We start from the raw sequence: 18,201 nt of genomic DNA on the forward strand, positions 1-18,201 counted from the left end.
TCCCCGTCTCTCTTCCCGTACCATTCCTAGAACTTCATTACATTTTTCCTTCCGGTCCATTTTACTTTATCCAATCTCACCATAGCTCCTGCATGGGAAAAATGTATTAGTTTTATGGCTCTGGACACGCAGTGAAGTTCTCGTCAAACAAAGCTGACTCTGCCGTTTAATTACGCTACATTGTTGGAACCGACTGACGCCGTCTGCGCGAATGGACTCGATCCTCACCTCTATTGTGAATTCAAACGAGGGTTCGGAGTTTGACGGAGCCGCACGATTTGGAGGTGCGGAGCACGGACTCCCATTTGAAATTCGCTCTGAAGGAATACGGCTTGCCGGCGCAGTGCAACTGATTAGCCGGGGCAATTGGGAGATACGGGCCTCTAATTCCGATCACGCCGAATGAAATTTCAGCTGTCAAATTTCCACTCGTTCAGTGGTGAATCCGTGGACTCCTCCGCGGGAATTACAAATAGTTTCAACCGGGGGAAACTCTGAAGTTGACTTCGGTAACCTCATTTTTTTATCCGATAATCCGATTTTGGATGTGATTACCTTTACATTTTCCCAAGCGTCGTCTGATCGGAAATATTGCCGGGTCATTTTCGAATGACACGTCCGTGGTGGGTTGCTGGATTCCACGTTCCCGTAGGTCATCCCATCCAATTTCCCTCTGCCCCCGTGGCTCCTTCCGCTTTGGCCCCAGCCGCCCGCCGGCCTCGACACGCACGATCCCCGGGCCCGCTACAGGCCCGGAGCACGCCAACCAAACCCCCAACCCTTCGCCACCCTCCTCTCCCTACCCTCCCACACGTCCCCACCGTCTTCCTCTTTCCCCTTCTGCTCCCACCGCACTCCCCACTGCCGTCTCCGCTTCCTCTCCCCCGCCGTCTCCACCGCCGCGTCTTCCTCCCACCCTACCCCCTCCGCCTCCTCCTCCCACGCATCTCCCCGAGGAATCTTCCAATCGAAGACTTACTCACTCTCCTTCCTCCCCCATCATCCCGTCGTCGTCGCCAATTCCCGTGGGAATAAACCCCGATGGGAAAAGCGCGACTCTGGGACTGGGAGCACATGAAAATCTCGCGACATTCCTTCCCGTTGAGTGATTTTTCTTACGCACCTCATCGGCCCTCTTCTGCGTGTGCATTCACATCGATAAATGCCTGCACCGCGTCGAAAACGAGGACACGAAAGAAGCAGAAATGAAGAACGATTGTCGTTCTCGAGATGAATTGTTGGCATTGGCGAACGTGTATACCGTCATAAAAGTACCACGGAAAATTAGTGAAGAGTCCAATCAGTCCGCTCTCACAGAATTCGGTACTATGAAAATAAATTCTCCAGCATGTGCGAAGGTACGAGTACAATGCAGTTAATTCAACGGGGAAACTTTCTGCATGGAATTATAGGGTCCTTAGATGGTTACCATTTGCAAGGAAGGAGGTTACCGCTATTGGATGGAGACAAGGAGAACATAAAAACGAAAATTATCGAAGGAGCAAAACAAAGAAGAAATAGTTAAATCTTGTTCGTTGTAGCGTAATAAAATGAGATGACAGTGACCTTCGGAGGAGGAGTTCGACGAAAAGAAGGGTGAGTAAACGTACCACATGCCTTTCGCTGCCTTCTGACCACGACTGGCTTCTTGAATAAGAACTTTATACTCTGCCCTTGATGAATAAGAACCGCCTCCTACCTGGAGGCGGTTCTTATTACCCTCGTCATCCGTAGTATAGGGAAAAATGTGCGTCGTATTCATAAGATAAATCGACGTAATTATAATTAAAAACGGGCGTTGAGTTTCCGGAAATAAGTGCTGATGAATTTTACATTTCATTATTTGCCAGTAGGTATGTTTGTGTACGCGTGATTGGAATTTTTGCGGGCAAAATACATGAGAAAATTCAAATAAAAAAGCTATATTCATAATTCATAACAATAATTAAGGAAACGATATTCAACCAGCCTCAAAATCAAAGGTGTGGTATCTTAGAGACGACCTCTTACTAGTTAAACCATTTTTTTCGGTTACAATTGTAAACTGTGCCATAAAATAACAAAATTACAATGAAAATACTTTTGTGTCATCAGTATTCCCTTAACACTAATCGTTCATGAAATACATTTCTGATTCAAGTACTATTTCCTTTGACCTCCAATTTAGTGACATATTAGATTACAATTCTGCACAAAATAAACTTTCGTCACAGACAATCCAGAAAATCCTGTAAAAACAAACATTTTTACATTGACGTGCTTTTAAAAATACGCATTTCATTTGTATACTATTAGTAGCTGAATATCGATCACCAAATTCGGAATTATTTTAAATTTCAAGTGCTAAAAATAGATTTGGCTAAAATGACGTGGTAATATTTTACATAGCTGAAATGTGCTATTCTGTACTATGTGTAAAGAAGTATGTACACTTCTGAGACGAGCACAACGTAAATGTAACGTATACACTGAATATATATTCATCTTAATTAATTATGTTCAGAGGAACTCTCACTGGTTGGATTTTACTTTCAATACGCAAGTGTGCTTTGCGAATAGGCATTGTTTAGCCATACATTACACATATAATCGGACGATTTTCCTAAAAAAATGGTTTAAATATAGGGTTGAGTCCCTGTCACAACGGACAGATGTACACATATTTTTACAACCACGAACAAATACATATAATAAATAGAGACACGCAGAAAGGCAGCCCAGTATGCCCACTTAATGAGGCAGACGAGGACATATATTACGCACACCCTTTCCGCAGGGACAACAACGGACCCCTAACACCAGCGCCCACCCCTCCCCCTTCGACACGTTCGAAAAGCCATCTCGGCAACACTACACACCCTCCGTCCTTCCTTTCACCCAACTACACCCTTCCACCCACTCTGGACCTCCCGCCTTCGACGACATCCCCTTAGTCCACCCTCCTCCCTCCCGCACCCTTATCCACACGGCCACCCCCCTTGCCCCTCCCCGAGGGGATAGAGATAGAGTCAGCTCGTCACCAGCGCAGCATCCCATGGGAATTGCATTTACATCGGGAATTAAGGGCATAAATGGGTTCTTACGCATCCCCTCCTTTCCAGGTCCCAGAGGGGACGACAGGGCGAGCGGGGGGGGAGAGGGGGCGGGACTGGATGTTTGGGCGCGCGGCGCGAGAGTGGTGGGTCGGGAGGTGGGGGGGGGGAGAGATTTCGACGGGACCCCGCCGACTCTTTTTCCCCCGGACCAGATGTCCCCTTCGTACCCCTCGAGTCCTCGAGGGTTTTTCTCCCAACCGCTCCCCTTCTTCCCTGCTGCTGCCTTAGTTCGACCCCTCTACACTCCCATCTCCTCAACCCACCCTTTTTTCCCCGTCCCTCAACCCTCCCCGAAAAGACCCAGCGCCCAAAATTTCCTACCCTCACCCCGTTCGGGCAGACGACATCTTTGTTGGCACCCTTCTTTTTTTCTCCTTCCATTCCCGAACGGCCCACGGACGGGCACCCGACGCTTGGCGGTGGAGGTATCGCGCTTGAGTGGAGTGGATGAGCGGGCGAGTCGAGCGGAAAATGTGTGCGGCGGAGGAGAGCTTCATCCTCGCTCCCCCTCACCTACCCATCCCCCCTTCACTCCAAAACCCCCTTGAGTGATTGGCCCGTGCAGTCGTGTTTCCACGCATTCATCGAGACACTCACCAAACTAAAAGCACAGCAAGTATTGATTTTAAGCGTTTGGGTGGAGATTAGATTTCTGCGCTATATACTATATGCATGAGTGCATGTGTGTACAGATATATATTATATACATATGTAAAATATATTATACATATAAATATAATATAAACACAACCACACATAAATAATAGCGTGACACTCTAAACACTCCCCCCGCCACATCAAGGTGGAGATGAGCAAAGACTACCGAAAGATGTGAAATAATTTTCTTTTTGTATCTTCTTCTTTTGTTCACCTTTTCTCATGTTATTGTGGAAGAAAAGGGTTATACGTGTGTCACTACATTGCTGAACTTTCGCCGAAATTTGCATACATAGACACACTTATTTTTTCTAGAGAATATAGGTTACTGACCCGATTCGAGGAATATATCAACATGTACGAGTGAATATTATTCTTAATAAGGCATTATATCAACCTGTGGTAAATAATAATTCGAAACCCAAGACGACCAAATAATGTGGGCAAAAATTGACTCAATACCTACTGTAGGGTAAAATGACGACCATTGGTCACTCCCATTAATTTTTCATTCTCTCTATGACCGACCTAAAATTAAAACCTATTGTTTCTCATGAAAATGGAAATTCCTTCGATAAACAAGAGTTTGCTATATTATCATAAATAACGAATCATAATAATTGACCTGCGTACATATGAATAAAAAACACAGCACTAAACTTGGTTGGCTTTTTAAGCCAGGTGAGAGTAGGTCTCACCAGTTAATATGACCTATGGCGAGTAAGTGACGCATTCAAGGGAGGGGAATGGTTCCTTTCCCTTGCTTCATGTGGTTCCCGAGGAATAATTAACTCATACAAAATTTCACCGTTTGAGTTTGGCTGGTGGCGTTCAAAGATGTATTCCGAATCTGAGATTGAGACCAGCAATAGTGATCTAACTATTGAGCTACCTAGCAGCAAAGATTTAATCCTCTAAATGAATATTAACTTGAGCAAAAAATGTCATAGCAATTCAAAAGGAATTTTCCATTCTTTTACCCTAACCGCGACTTTGTAAAAATGGCAATAAAGACACCCTTAGTTGTAAAAATTATTTTTTGCATGCATATGATAAAGACGAGATAACATATTTTGATTCCCATGCCATCATAGACGGGTTATCAGTGTTCTCCTTTCGCAAATAACAACTCATGATTTCAATAAAAGAAAAGTAATTTAACAGAAAACGATTTCCTTTAAGAGCGTACTTTGGACCATAGCCCTTTCATTTCCACTGAAAGAAATTTGTTGCTTAATAGTGTACAACCAATAGGAAGATGAAGCAGTATTCGCTTTAAGAGTGAACACAGTTCTTTTCTCCAAGAATTCCCCATATTTTGCATGGAATTAAGGATTGATTTGGTATTTAATAGGCATCATTAACTATGATTTACAGTTTTGAGGTTAATGGGGACCATCTTGAAAAATGACTATGGCTATCTTCAAAATGACGTGTAATCGAAACCCGGTTTGTAAATGAGTAATTGCGTTTACTACTTAATTCCAAGTAAAAACTATTTAAACTGGCCTCTGATTCAATGCAGACAAACATTACCGATAGTTTCACTGGAAAACTTTTACAAGGCCGCACATTTGGCCTTAAGCTACATTAAACAGAGTAAAGTTGTGAATATTGTCGGCCATTTGATTTTCTCAATTAATGAAAACTTAGATATTGCTGTAATTGTATTTTGGTAATTAATCTATACATTTTATTTCATTATTTCTGCAATGGAATTTGCTTTCATGATCCTCCAACATGGAATTTTCTCCTCCGATTTTTTTCATTCAAAATAATTGCAAATGAAACCTGGCATATTTTCTTGTTTCCAGTCTTGTAGTCTCTATGTCCTACAACGTCCCACATCCTCAACCACGCAACCACTTCTCGAGCGGCTCCCGCGAACAACGACCTTTCTTCCATCACCCATTCCCTTCTCCCTTCTCCAGCGAAAGATGCGAGCGTTTTGACAGCACTCGAGACCCCGCCTTCACGTGCTTTCAATGGATGATCAACTCCTCCCACCAAATGCGTAATTTCATCTCCGCTCCGGGGAGACCTCGTTACCCCATTCACGGCGGCCCAGTGAGGGGCTAGACGCCGCTCTCTTTTCTTTCCCCCGGAGGTGTGGGATACGGCACGCGTTAGGTCATGCGATGTCACCGCACCGTGGCATGAACTGCAGTCGACGACGTGATTGACTTAAGTATGAGTACGTTATTGACGTACCTTTTTTTATCGATGGTTTCTTTGCTTTGATTCGAGACGGAATAGACTTGTGAAACAATCTACCATCACCGTAGTGAGTAGAACTGATTTCGTCTTTTGTGTCGCAGCTGATATTCATGAGCTATGAAAAGTTGACAATATCCGTGGGCGAGAGGGTGCACACTCGTTAAAACTATTGTGCGTGGTTTCAAGTTACTCATCGATGAGGCAATACGGCACAAAGAGTAGTGAACACTGAATAACGAATGAAAGTGTATAAAGGGTTTTCCATGCTTTCAGCAGTATGTTCCATTCAATTCCAACGAATGTAAAAATGAGTAATTCATTCGAAAGAATTTTAGCCGCCAATGCAGAACTTATGGTATTTTAATGCTAATCAAAATAGTTTCCATGGCTGTTCAAATTATAGGGGCCTAATGGGTAGAACGTTCGTCTTCCCACAAGTTGAGCTGGGTTCGAATACCGGTGACTTCGGGTAACCATCAGCTACACTCACAGTCTCATTCTCCGGTTACCATAGATATTTCTGAGAAACCTAAAGCGCCTCTTGGAAAGGAACTGACCCCCATACGAGTACCTTGATGCGGCAATTGCAATCGTCGTAGGGCTAAAAGGGGAAATTTCTATCTAGTAAAACTTCGGGATGATTACTGTGCTTTAGCTGGTGATCCAAAAAACGGCAACATTCTTGACTTTATATCTATATAATAAAAATTTGAGAATTATATTCCCACGCAGTTGCAAGAGTAAAATCAACTAATGAGCAAGTGTGAATGTAATATAGATGCTCAGGCTCTTAAGCAAACTGGAGCGAAACTAACATATTTCTTCCAAAAAAAAATTATTTCAAGAAATTTTCAGGAAATCTCTTTAAAAAGATTTCCATCTCGCTACATACCATAATGAACCCACTCACCAGTTAAAAACTAGCAGTTAGAGAGTATTGAGAGAAAATTCTCGATTTACTGTAATCTTAGTTGAAAAAAATGTAGCAGGGCACTGAATAAATATAAAGCAAAACGTTTAAGTAAATTGAATATTGAATGATATCGTACTGGCATCTTTGAACTGGCAAATAAAGCAGCCACGCTGAAGAGGTAATGGGAAGGAAGCTTTTCAAGTGCGTGCAGCCGGAGAAAATGACAATAATATCATTAGCGCCTGCAATGGGGCGAAATTTTCGGCTAGAATGGAAATGATCTGACCAATTAAGATAGAGCAGGAGAAAGTGCGTGAGGTCGAGTTCGTGTTTGCCTATGCAGAAGGCGGACGGATTGAAGGAAGGGAACAATGCGCAAGTTAGGGCAGATATACAGAACCCCAAGAAACATGAACGCGCGGGATGAAAGAAACAACACAGGCATGCAATTGTTTCACCCCCTATCTCGTTTTCAGTCACACTCGTCCTTTACCTGCCCCACACACAACTCGATAGAAATGTTGCTGGTAATAACTACCCATTCAAATCCATTTTCTATAGTTTCTTCACGCGTTCCTCCTGTTCTCTCCTACTATCCTTCCGTAGCCTTCAGACAAACATTATATCTTGCCTTTGCACTCACTTCTATTTACCGTCATTCCTCCTTCGTCCTCCGACATCATCTACCACCCTACCCAACAACGTCTCCTTTCCTCACTCTCATCTTCTTCATTCAACCCTCTTTCATTCTCCTCCATCCTGCCCACAATTTCCCCCTACTCGTGCCGCCCCTCAATTCCCCACTCCCCCTCTCCAATCCTCCTCCTTCCTCGCAACCGCCCTAAAGGACCTCGGGGCTGGAGATAAGGAGGCCACGCTCGTAACGACCATCCCTCCCTATAGTCACCCTTCGCCGCGAAACAAACCCTCCCTCTCAACCCCACTCCACCCTCCCTCCCTCCCCTGCAACCTAACCCACGGGGACCGCTTTCGCTCATAACCCTGCCACACTCTCTCACCCCGAACCAAAACCTGGTCCTCTCCTCCGGCTTCACAGCCCCGCCTACCCGCCTTTCACCCCCCCCGCTCCTCCCTCTTGGCAACCCAAACCCACTATCTCATCTTTGTATATAGAAGCGCATACAAACACACACCAACTATAATAACTAACTCCTCTTCTATCTCCTAGCCGAAATTTTGTTTCCCTTCCTTGCTGGTTCAAACCAATTCTTCTCCCCATGCGCTACTCTGCCCTTTTCTCTTGGGAAACATCCTCCCCCCATTTTCCCTTTCTTTCGTCGCACAAGTAACCCATTTAGGAATAATTCCACAAAACAAAAATCGCCAGGGCATGCACTTGAGAGTATTTACTAGCTTCTTAAGATCATTTCCGTTCCCACATTCTTTAAATCCTCAGAGTGGGATATTATTCATTTTCAAGCTGATTCAACCTTACACACACACTAGGGAGACCAGATGCTAATGTTAACTGTAGAAATCGGTTACCATTAATATTTATAAATTTGCACTTCGGGCCATGATCAATCATTCCTAACTTCCAACTTTAAACTTCTATAATTTCTAGTTCACATTTCCCTTTGATGGGTGTTCATAGATCAACTCATGCCATACGGCGTAAGGAATCCACACATCTACCGTAGGGAGAGCAGTTATTTTCCCTGTGCTGCCGGCGATTTTCCAGAAAGTTTGAGTCCCTGAAATATTACACAGTTTAAGTTTAGCTGAAGGAGTCCAGAAACGTCTCACAAATTTGAAACTGGAACTCTCCAAATCGTTGAACCACATTACTAGTGAATCTAAATGTTTTGAGGAAAAAATATGAAACATGACTTCCAACGATTTTATTATCAGCTTATAAATGCAAGAGATAGATTAATATAAAAAATTTCGAAGCAAAAAATAATGTGCTTATAATAACTTGCAGTTTTATTTAGGAGAAATGAATATAAAAGATGGTTAGCATTGAGCTGTAAAACAGGAAGAACACATTAAGATAAATTGCTCAGAGGCTGAAATTTAGCATGGGCTTTTTAGCCATTGGGATATGTTCTTCCACGGCGAAGTGATCATAAAAATGGGCCCTGCAATATTAAGACGGTTAAATTCCATTTAGCTATAAAAACCAACTCAAACGACCTCTGCATTACGCTCAGCGTCTTGGCGCCACACTTTCACCGCCTTTCCCTCCCCATTGCCATCACTTTATCTTACCATGCTCATCCATCAATTCATTTTTATTCTTAACTCAGGGTTTTATTTATTTCTTTTAAACTACGTGCATTTTTGTATGTACTGTGTGTGGTTTCATGTATTTACACTTGCGTGTACATATATTTATTTATTCAATTTGGTCAGGTGCATCTTGAAACGTATTTATTCCGTGATAATCGCTCATTCCTCTTTTTTAATTTGTTCCTTCCTATTTTAATCTATTTAACAACGCTTGATTGCTTCAGTAATATTTCCACAGAATATTCTTTTATGTAAAAAATCAATCTTGGATTCCTGCTTTATCTACCGTTATGCTTCCCAATGACACATGGCCACACTGACTTGTAGCTAATGCCATGAAATCCATTACATTTGACATGGTTTCCCATTAAAATTCCAGATTTTCAACATGATGCACTTAATGACAGCTTATTTTAGAATAATAAAGCTGATAAAGTGTTTCATAAAAAATGGCATTCTTATGAGTAAAGCGATCTCAGATTCTGGTAGGTGCCATAGACTAAACTAATTTGAAATCAGAGCTGTGATTTTCTGGCTACTAGAAATTTGTGGAAAACCAAATGATGACGCAGGAGAAGAAGATAGCCTCCCTACTCTGAATACATAAATTTCACACACCTTAAGGTTAGTTCAAGGTCTAACTCTATCTTCTCACATTAAAGCAATCCTTCTAGTAGATTACTGTGGTAGTGGAGGTATAATTAATGGACAAGCGGAGACAGGTAATGCAATGAAAAATTCCACCACGCTCCCAACACAAAGCAGAAAAACTAGTTCTGGGAGGCCAGGACACTAAATATTGAACTACCTGGATTACCGCTATGAAAACGATGTGGTTAAAAATATATACATTCAGAATCTCGTGCACGCCCTCACGCTGTAATTGCCGACCTCTTCCGCCTATAACCTCATTTCAAATCATCGCACCCGAGACTAGGCTACATTCCCTTGACCTCTGTTTCTCAAAACTGTCGCAACACTCTCACCTCTAGCCTTACCTCTTGACTTTCTTCTCCCTCCCACCTCGTCACGCCTCCTCCCGGCCCCTCTCGCCCCGAACCAGCCCCCCGTTGGACTGGCGCTCTCGCCACAGCCTCTATTTACGTGGGCCAAGGCGGCAAGAGATAAGAGAGCAAATGGTCCTTTAATATTTATTCCCCCGAAAAAAAACAAACCAACCGGCCTACCCTAGCCCACCTTCCTCATCTTTACTCCCACTACTTCTCTTTCTCACTCTTTTCCCTCTCTCTCTCTCACTTCGCCGCCGAGTTGTGTAACTTCGTTCCTCGCACTAAACTCGGCTGGAGGCGCGTTAAAACGCTTACAGGACAGCGCGTCGTGCCGACTCAACCCGAATGCAAATTTCGCGTCAACTCGAATCTTAAGATGCTCCTGCTTCACTCTGTGGAGTCTGCAGAAAATAAATGAGGTGCCGTGTATTTCATGGCGTAAAATACCTTAAATTACGATATGTTTTCATTTTATTCCCAAATAGACTGTGAGGGGACCGTAGAGGATTCAATAATATATATAAATGTAATATAAAATCTGTCTCATTAGCTTTGCGGCTGATATTTCCACGAACAATGTTATCCATTGAAGGTAAACTCTAATAATTTAGGAAGGAGTAAAACGTCATGATAGACAAAATTTAGACAGGATTACATGATCGTAAGCTATTTGTAAAGTTTGTCCATCGGAGCTCAAAAGGCCATCCATGTAAAGGGATCATGAAATGCATTCCATTACGTGAAGCTAAGTATGACATACACTCAGCGTGCATTAGAGTATCGTTCATTCTGATTCCTAATGAGTTGGGTTCCGTGTCTTACAAGTACAAATTCAGGCCCACAGCAAGGGACGACAACGAAAAAAAGAGCCACGTGTATGCCACATAAAAGTACGACGGTATCAGGACATGACGAGAAGACACACACGAGTAAAAAACGTCGATGACAAAATATATCGACTAACAACGATGACAAACAGATAGTATATAATAGAGTTTGGATCGATTTTAATTACTCACTGCTTAAAAATATGGTTAAAAGAGAAAAGAGATACTATTATAACGCTAACCCTATTGCATGATATATATTATTAATATAAATTAAATTATTTATTTCTCTATTATTATACTACTTCTTTTGCAGATATTTTCAAAAGGAGAGAGAAAACAAGTGGATTGGTTTGAAGAAAGGAGGGAGAAAGAGAGGGCAACAGCAGAAAATTAAGATGAAAATCTTGTTTGGGAAAGTTTAAAAGAGATTAATAAGATAATACAGAGGACATGCATTTCACATCTCTAAAGAGATTAAGAATCGCACAATGTATAATAAAATAATGGCATGGGCTCATAATGTTAAATTATCATTAAAAGTGGGAGGACAATATTTCCTACACTATTTATAGTATCTGTAGATATTTGACTTCAAATAAACTTTTATTTGAAGGTTTTTCCAATCGGACCTCTTGCCTCAAACCTCTGAGACAAACAGTAGCATGCTATGATTAGATGATATTTAAATGAGAATGCGTGTTGAGCATCGTTAACATTCGGAACATCCTCATATGCTCAGTCTTGAGTATGTGGAAAAAAATTTCAGTACTAGTTGCCAATAGTAAATCTTAAATATGAGTAGAATGTTAAAAATATGCGGTATTGTAAGATTTTTACATATTTAACTCTTAAAACTAATTTCATACTTGAAATCGCACCATCAGATGGTTCAAAGAGTGGGTATAATTGGAAAATAATTTTCGAATAAAGATATTATAGTTCATCTTACCTGTTTGGTGACGGAGTCGATGAGTCGAACGAAGATGTCCTGCTCCTGACGCACACCTGAAACAGTAAAGGAGACAATTAAATTTTGGTGGAGTCACGTTGGTTGAAAATCGATTTCTAATTAAAAACGTCATGGGTTAGAACACTCGTAACAAGCATTCCCACCTCTTTTTTTCTAACATAGATTCAGAGGAATGGAATTGAATCAATTTATAATCATTGTGCTATTACTTAATTATAATTATGGGTTACGGACAGCTTGGGTAGTTATTTAATTAGACCTGGTTCCATTTGCACTACTGCGTCAGAGCCGAATCAAGTTTTAATTCTCATGCAAACTTCAGATGAAGGTACTTTCCAATTAAGCTAAGAATGCTTGGGCAAGGAAAACTCAGTAAGGTTATAAGGGATGAAAATTTAAAATATATCAGAAGAAAAATAGATATTAGCATAAGAGAAATAGACTGGGAAAATCCATCAAGAAATATTTCAGCAGCATATTTGAGTAAAAAATTGACTCGGAAAGTATGTAAAAAAAAGACTCAGAAAAAGACCCGGAAAGTATGCGAAATAATTTATTTGGATATTATTTAAATAATCAATAATATTTTCCAAATTCTGCAATAATCTGGAAATAGTTTTCAATGCAAGCAAATGAATTGAATACCGAAATTTGATTAATAGCAAGAGTAAATACGGATTAAATACACACCTGTTAAAACAACAAACAATGAAAAGTTTTAATTAAATAGTAGAAAATACACTAATAAAATACAAATTCACTTATTTACGCACTAATATATTTTTTTAACCTCTAATAGAATATGCGCCCCAATTCCCTTAAGAATGCTCAATACTTTTTGTTATCTCGTGGAAAAGCTGACCTTTCGAAGCAAATTTTGGTTTCAGGTAGAGAAAACAGGTGGTGTGTCCTGGGCCGGCGGAGGATGGGCGATTAAGCAGAACAACCTCCCCATCTTCCAAGAATGCTTCAAAATTACAGCGCTATGGGTAATTGGCGTGTACCGATCTATCAATTGATTCATAGCCAGTTTCAGTCTATTTACTCTTTCCCAGGGTCATATCTTAACGTCTCGGTAATACGCAAGAACTATAACGGTTTAGCTTTCCATGAGCACGGTAGCAAAAATAGCGAAGAGTATCAAGCGAAATTCTTGGAATGACATAATCAACAATTTTTGTTTCACCAACTCTTTTCCTAAACAAGCGTAACTATGTGCACGGCTTTGACATCAAGGCTCGTATTTATTACTTACAGCGTGTAATGATACCTAGGTACCTTGACTGATTTTCCGAACTATTTCCCTCACGAACTTTTTACTCCCTACTCATTAAATTCTCGAGATAAAGCACGTCAATTAAAGGCATAAAACATGTCACAATTCAATTATAAATGATTGTAGGCTGATTAAATTTAGCCATAAGCTAATTGGAGGCTTAGATGCTACGGCTAACAGGCATCATTAATCACGCGTGGCATCCGTGCTATATATTGAGAATTATTCCTAAGACCCCTATTTACAATTATTCCTATACCCAATGTCCTCGGATGGACACGATATTGGCTGTCATAGAACTTAAAGCGATTCCTTAAGACGAGTTTACCTTGATAAAATTTCATTTAAAGGCTATGCTTTAGAAACAACCCTTCCTTATGAAGATAAACAGCTTAGGGTTATAAAATTACGGGAAACTATAAAAGATATATAATTTTAATTTCGCTAAAGGTTTATTGATTGATTGACAATTAAGTCATCACACCATATATTTGATGCATGTTTATTTTAAGGATTTAACGCATTCATTTCACTTATGAAATGTATGACTGGAAGATGTATGATATGAAATGTATGACTGGAAGAATTTCATATATGAAATGAATTTATGGTCGTACAATTAAATAACTTATATGGCTGAAATATATGTTGTTTATAATTGTCAAAGGGGATATTTATTCAAAGAAAACACTAAAAAGTGTACCTGAAAATGATACTAAAAATTTACACTATCCAATCTACTGTGAACAAAAAATGTATTACTGCTCTGTACACCGATTTTATCCTTAGCCTTAACGGAATACTCTCCCTCACTTCACGTTAAAGGCAGGTTGCCGATTCCGACTTCACATTAGGAGTTCCCTCTTTATTTTGGCATGGAAAAATACATTCTTCCTTTAGGTTTATGTATTAATTATGGCTATGGTAGCCCGACGTCATTCATTTTTTCGATGTGCTCTTCCCAATTTTTCTTTTATTCTATTCTTTCTCTTGTATTATTTATTTTCAGTTCTCTTCATATTCCCCCATTGATTATTTTACATGACTGGTTAAATACTTGCGACAATTATCTTGAATGACACTCTATTTCTTGTTGTTATAAACAGTTGTTTTGGTCCACATGGAATTTATTGACAAGGCAAACACTGTCTAATAAGGGGATTCTGGGTCAAATAGAAGATGGGAAAAAGGTGCTGTTAGGGAAGAGGTTGAGGTTGTAGTACCCTGTGAACGTGAGATAGAAAATGGAACGAAAAGGTGGCAGAGAAAGAGAACGAGAGAAGTGTGTGTGTGAGTGAGAAAGAGAACTTGGGAAGGTGAATCCCTACAGGGGCGGGCGACGTTGTGAAGTGTGTGAAAAGGTGTTGTGAATGGAGTGCGTCGGCGCGGGGGTGCGAACACAAGCGTGAGGGGGGAGGGGTTGCTGTGCTGTGTGTTCGAGGATGACGGTGAGGGAGATAAAGAGAGAAGGGTGAGGGAGATAGAAAAGTGGGGAAAAGGGAGACAGGAAGGGGGCAGGAGTTGAGGAATAGCTGCACACGATCTTAAGGATCCGAGGTGGGTAAGTGCGTGAGATGCTATTGGGATGGACGTAACAAGTTAAGATCTCCCTCGCTGTTTTCACCGTTTCCTCGGAGACCTCTTGGCGGCTTATTTTATTACAAATAAGAAGAGACGAGAGAGAGGGAGGTGTGGAGGAAGAGAGATGATGCCGCAAGGAAGGAGTTTTGAGGCGAGGAGGGAGGCATACGGTGAGTGGGATGGGATCTCGGTACGAAGATGCTGGGTTTAGGGAAGGGGGTTAGGGGCGAAGTACGAGATGAAGGACGTCTGGGAGCGAGTCCCCCTTTCCCCTTTAACGCCTCTTGGCCGTCGGGAGGCGGCTGAAGGAAGGTGTGGCGTTCAAGGAAGAGAAGGAGGAAGATTGGGGGAGGATCGTTGGGGAGGAGTTGCGAAAAGCGAAGGAGAGGCCGGCGGAAGTCGGCGCGGTGGGGCCGAGACGTAGAGAGGGAGAGGGGGCTTGGGAGGAGAGGCTGTTCCGTGTGATGATGGGAGGACTAGCCTCGTGGGAGCCCTTTGAGGTGAGCACCGGCAAATGAGATAAATAGGCGAACAGTACTTAGGGAGTAGATCGGCGGGAGGGGGCGGGGGGTTGAGAGGGCCGCGGAGAAGGGTGGGTTCGGGCGGGATGCTCATCCGTAGAGGTGTGGGGGGGGGGGAGGTTGGATTAAGGGGAATCGGGGAGTTTGCGCGTTCTCGGGGGGAGGGGGGGATGTAACGCCGGGTGTGTGGCTGCCGCCGGTGAGCCTTGGCATGAAGAGGCAAACAGTTTGAAGGGGTGGCGTTTCGGGGGAGGAGAAAACTCGTCCTGGGTGGGAGGAGGGAAGAGATGAATCAGGGAATAATGTTGAGCGGATGCATAAAAGGGAATGAAGGAATGGCGGTTGAGGGAACGGGGATAGAAGAAATGAGAGGAAAATGAGGGAATGGGATTGGAGCGGTGGATGAAGGGAGTTTGGGTTAGTGAAGAAATGAAACTACGGAAGCGGAAGCAAATGATCGAGAGTAGTTTGAAGTAGATTACTACGAGGGTCATCCGGAAAGTAGTACCCGTTCGTGCCGCATGAAGTGCTGACGACGCGAGTAGCCGCTGGACGAGGTCAGATAGCTTCAGTGGCTTGTCTGCCTTCTCTGAGCCAAGTTGCGTGACGCTAGCATTGCCTGTGTTGTTTCTGTGATTGTTTACAATGTTTAAAAAAATTGAGAACGCCGCCAGTTGTGAAGTGAGGGCAGTGATTAAATTCCTCAATGCAAGAAACGTTCGCCCATGTGATATTCATCGCCAATTAAAGGAGGTGTATGGAGACAATGTAATGGACGAGTCGTCTGTTCGGCGGTGGTGTCGCAACTTCAACATGGGGAGGGGGAACACACACGACGATGAGCGTTCGGGGAGACCGTCTGTCATTACAGACCAACTGGTGAGCTCAGTTGACGAATTCGTGAGGAACGATCGGCGCGTCACAATTGATGACATCTGTGAGCATTTTCCCAATGTTTCTCGAACAATTGTTCATGAAATTGTTAAACACCATCTGCATTATGCAAAAATTTGTGCAAGATGGGTCCCTCGCGTATCTCAATGAGCTGGCGGCGAAGGACTATGCAGCAGGAATACAGAAACTTGTCACACGTTATGACAAATGCCTTAATTTGCTTGGAGATTATGTTGAGAAGTAGTTTAAAGTATCCTCTTTCAAATAAAATTTTTTATGTTTGTTAATATTTACTTTTGTGTCTTTATTTCACGAACGGGTACTACTTTCCGGATGACCCTCGTATGTTGTATACTCCATTCAGCTACCATTTACTTGGAGCGGCCGTAGATTTGAAATAGAGCTACTGTGACAGCTTTAATCATTTCACCCTAATCACAACAGGATAAAGCTCATACACTATACGCCTGGTGCCTCAGGTGGTATTTGAAGCCGCGATTCGAAAGGGTCCGATAGGTAGACACAAAGGACATCAAGAGTTCGAGTTCAAGCAATTTTACTTTAAACTGCATTCTACGCTGAACGTCAACAGGCACACACACCCAAAAACACAGTGCGATACATAAACTGAAAAATTGGAATATTCCCAAATAACAGACAAAATTCTTGAATACAACTAATCGGGTAGGCATATTAGGTACAAGTTTAATGCTGGCATCGGCGTTTTTTATTTAATTAAAGGTGACTATCAAAATTGAGTCATTTATGCCTAATTATTTACCCCATACGTGAACGAGCTGCATATTAGGGTAAAAAAGATAGCACAACCGACTCCGCAGTAATATCGTTTCTCCTCTAAAACTGTAGTTAAAACTGAGTCAAATTGATAGTAGCCGTAATACATTTGTGGAAAATACAGTATAATAATATTTTTAATTGGTATTCCACCGATTAAGTATTTGAATGAACACAGCAGCCCATGCAACGGTAAAGCCATACATTTCTTAGCAGAAGGAACATTATATTTTGTTTTATTATTCAGTGATAACAATGGATGTTATCATTTCATTGGCTTTAGTGAATGCTTAGTAAATTATCACATACCTTCAGCTATTAATGTGCAGCGGTCGATTACTAAACAAAAGAACTTTAGATGTTTTAAACGATAAAATATTGGCAGTTGTTCACTCTAGGATTTAGATTGAAGCCTCCAGAAACAGGGCGTCCAAGTTTCTATGTTTATTTCATCGGTGTTCGGTCAAAACGAACTACGAAGGCAAAGGTCTTAAGAGAAAGAGCCCTCAATACAACAAATCCGCAAGGCTTGCAGTTACAACCAGAAAAATAATTTTACAATAACAAGTAAAATATTTATGAGGCTTGATACATTTAAGAGGTGTTGTAAAATAATTCAATGCAATTACAATCCCATATGCAAAGCTGTGAAGGCGGAGAAAGAGGCAGTGAATGAATAGTAAAAGTTAAAGCGGATATTATTTTTAGCAAATGCTAAACTACGATCAAACCGGCGAGGAGTCAGAGGTAATGAATTAAAAGATCTCAGTGCACCGAAGTTAGAAAGATTGTTCCTCTCCACCGGCCCCGCGGTTGATTGGCTATCCACAAAGCAATAAAAATGGCAGAGGATAAAAAAAATCCTGTAGAAATGCGAACGGTCCGTAGGATGTAATGAACAATCCTCCAAGCTGTCACTGGGAGGGTGTACAGGGTGCTTGGCTCGGAAAAAGAATTGGTCGGGGAGCCAGGTCTTGGGAGAGAAAGAAAGATGCGTTCAAGAGTGAAGGGACGGCAATAGAGTGAAATAAAATAGAGGAGAGCAGATTGCAGCCACAACACTATCACAACCAATTTCCTTTCCATCCTCCGGCACCGAACTCCTTGTTCACTTGAAAGGAGGTGATTAAGTTTTGGGGAGTGTTTGGTGTTGGCTGGATGGGCAACGAGTGTGGTTCCCAGATTGCTG

At 41.9% G+C, this 18,201-nt stretch overlaps 1 protein-coding gene across 1 annotated transcript in view; it reads right to left on the reverse strand.

Annotated features, from left to right (window-relative positions):
- The window catches only part of kn (EBF transcription factor knot), a 287,569-nt gene that overhangs the window by 218,079 nt on the left and 51,289 nt on the right, over nt 1-18,201 (reverse strand). Inside the window, exon 4 of the mRNA XM_071591777.1 lies at nt 11,925-11,980. Coding sequence (XP_071447878.1) covers nt 11,925-11,980 — 56 coding nt within the window. The remainder of the gene's footprint in view (nt 1-11,924; nt 11,981-18,201) is intronic.

This window comes from Hetaerina americana, unplaced genomic scaffold (assembly GCF_022747635.1).
Source record: "Hetaerina americana unplaced genomic scaffold, ioHetAmer1.1.p SCAF_5, whole genome shotgun sequence".
Lineage (NCBI taxonomy): Eukaryota > Metazoa > Arthropoda > Insecta > Odonata > Calopterygidae > Hetaerina > Hetaerina americana.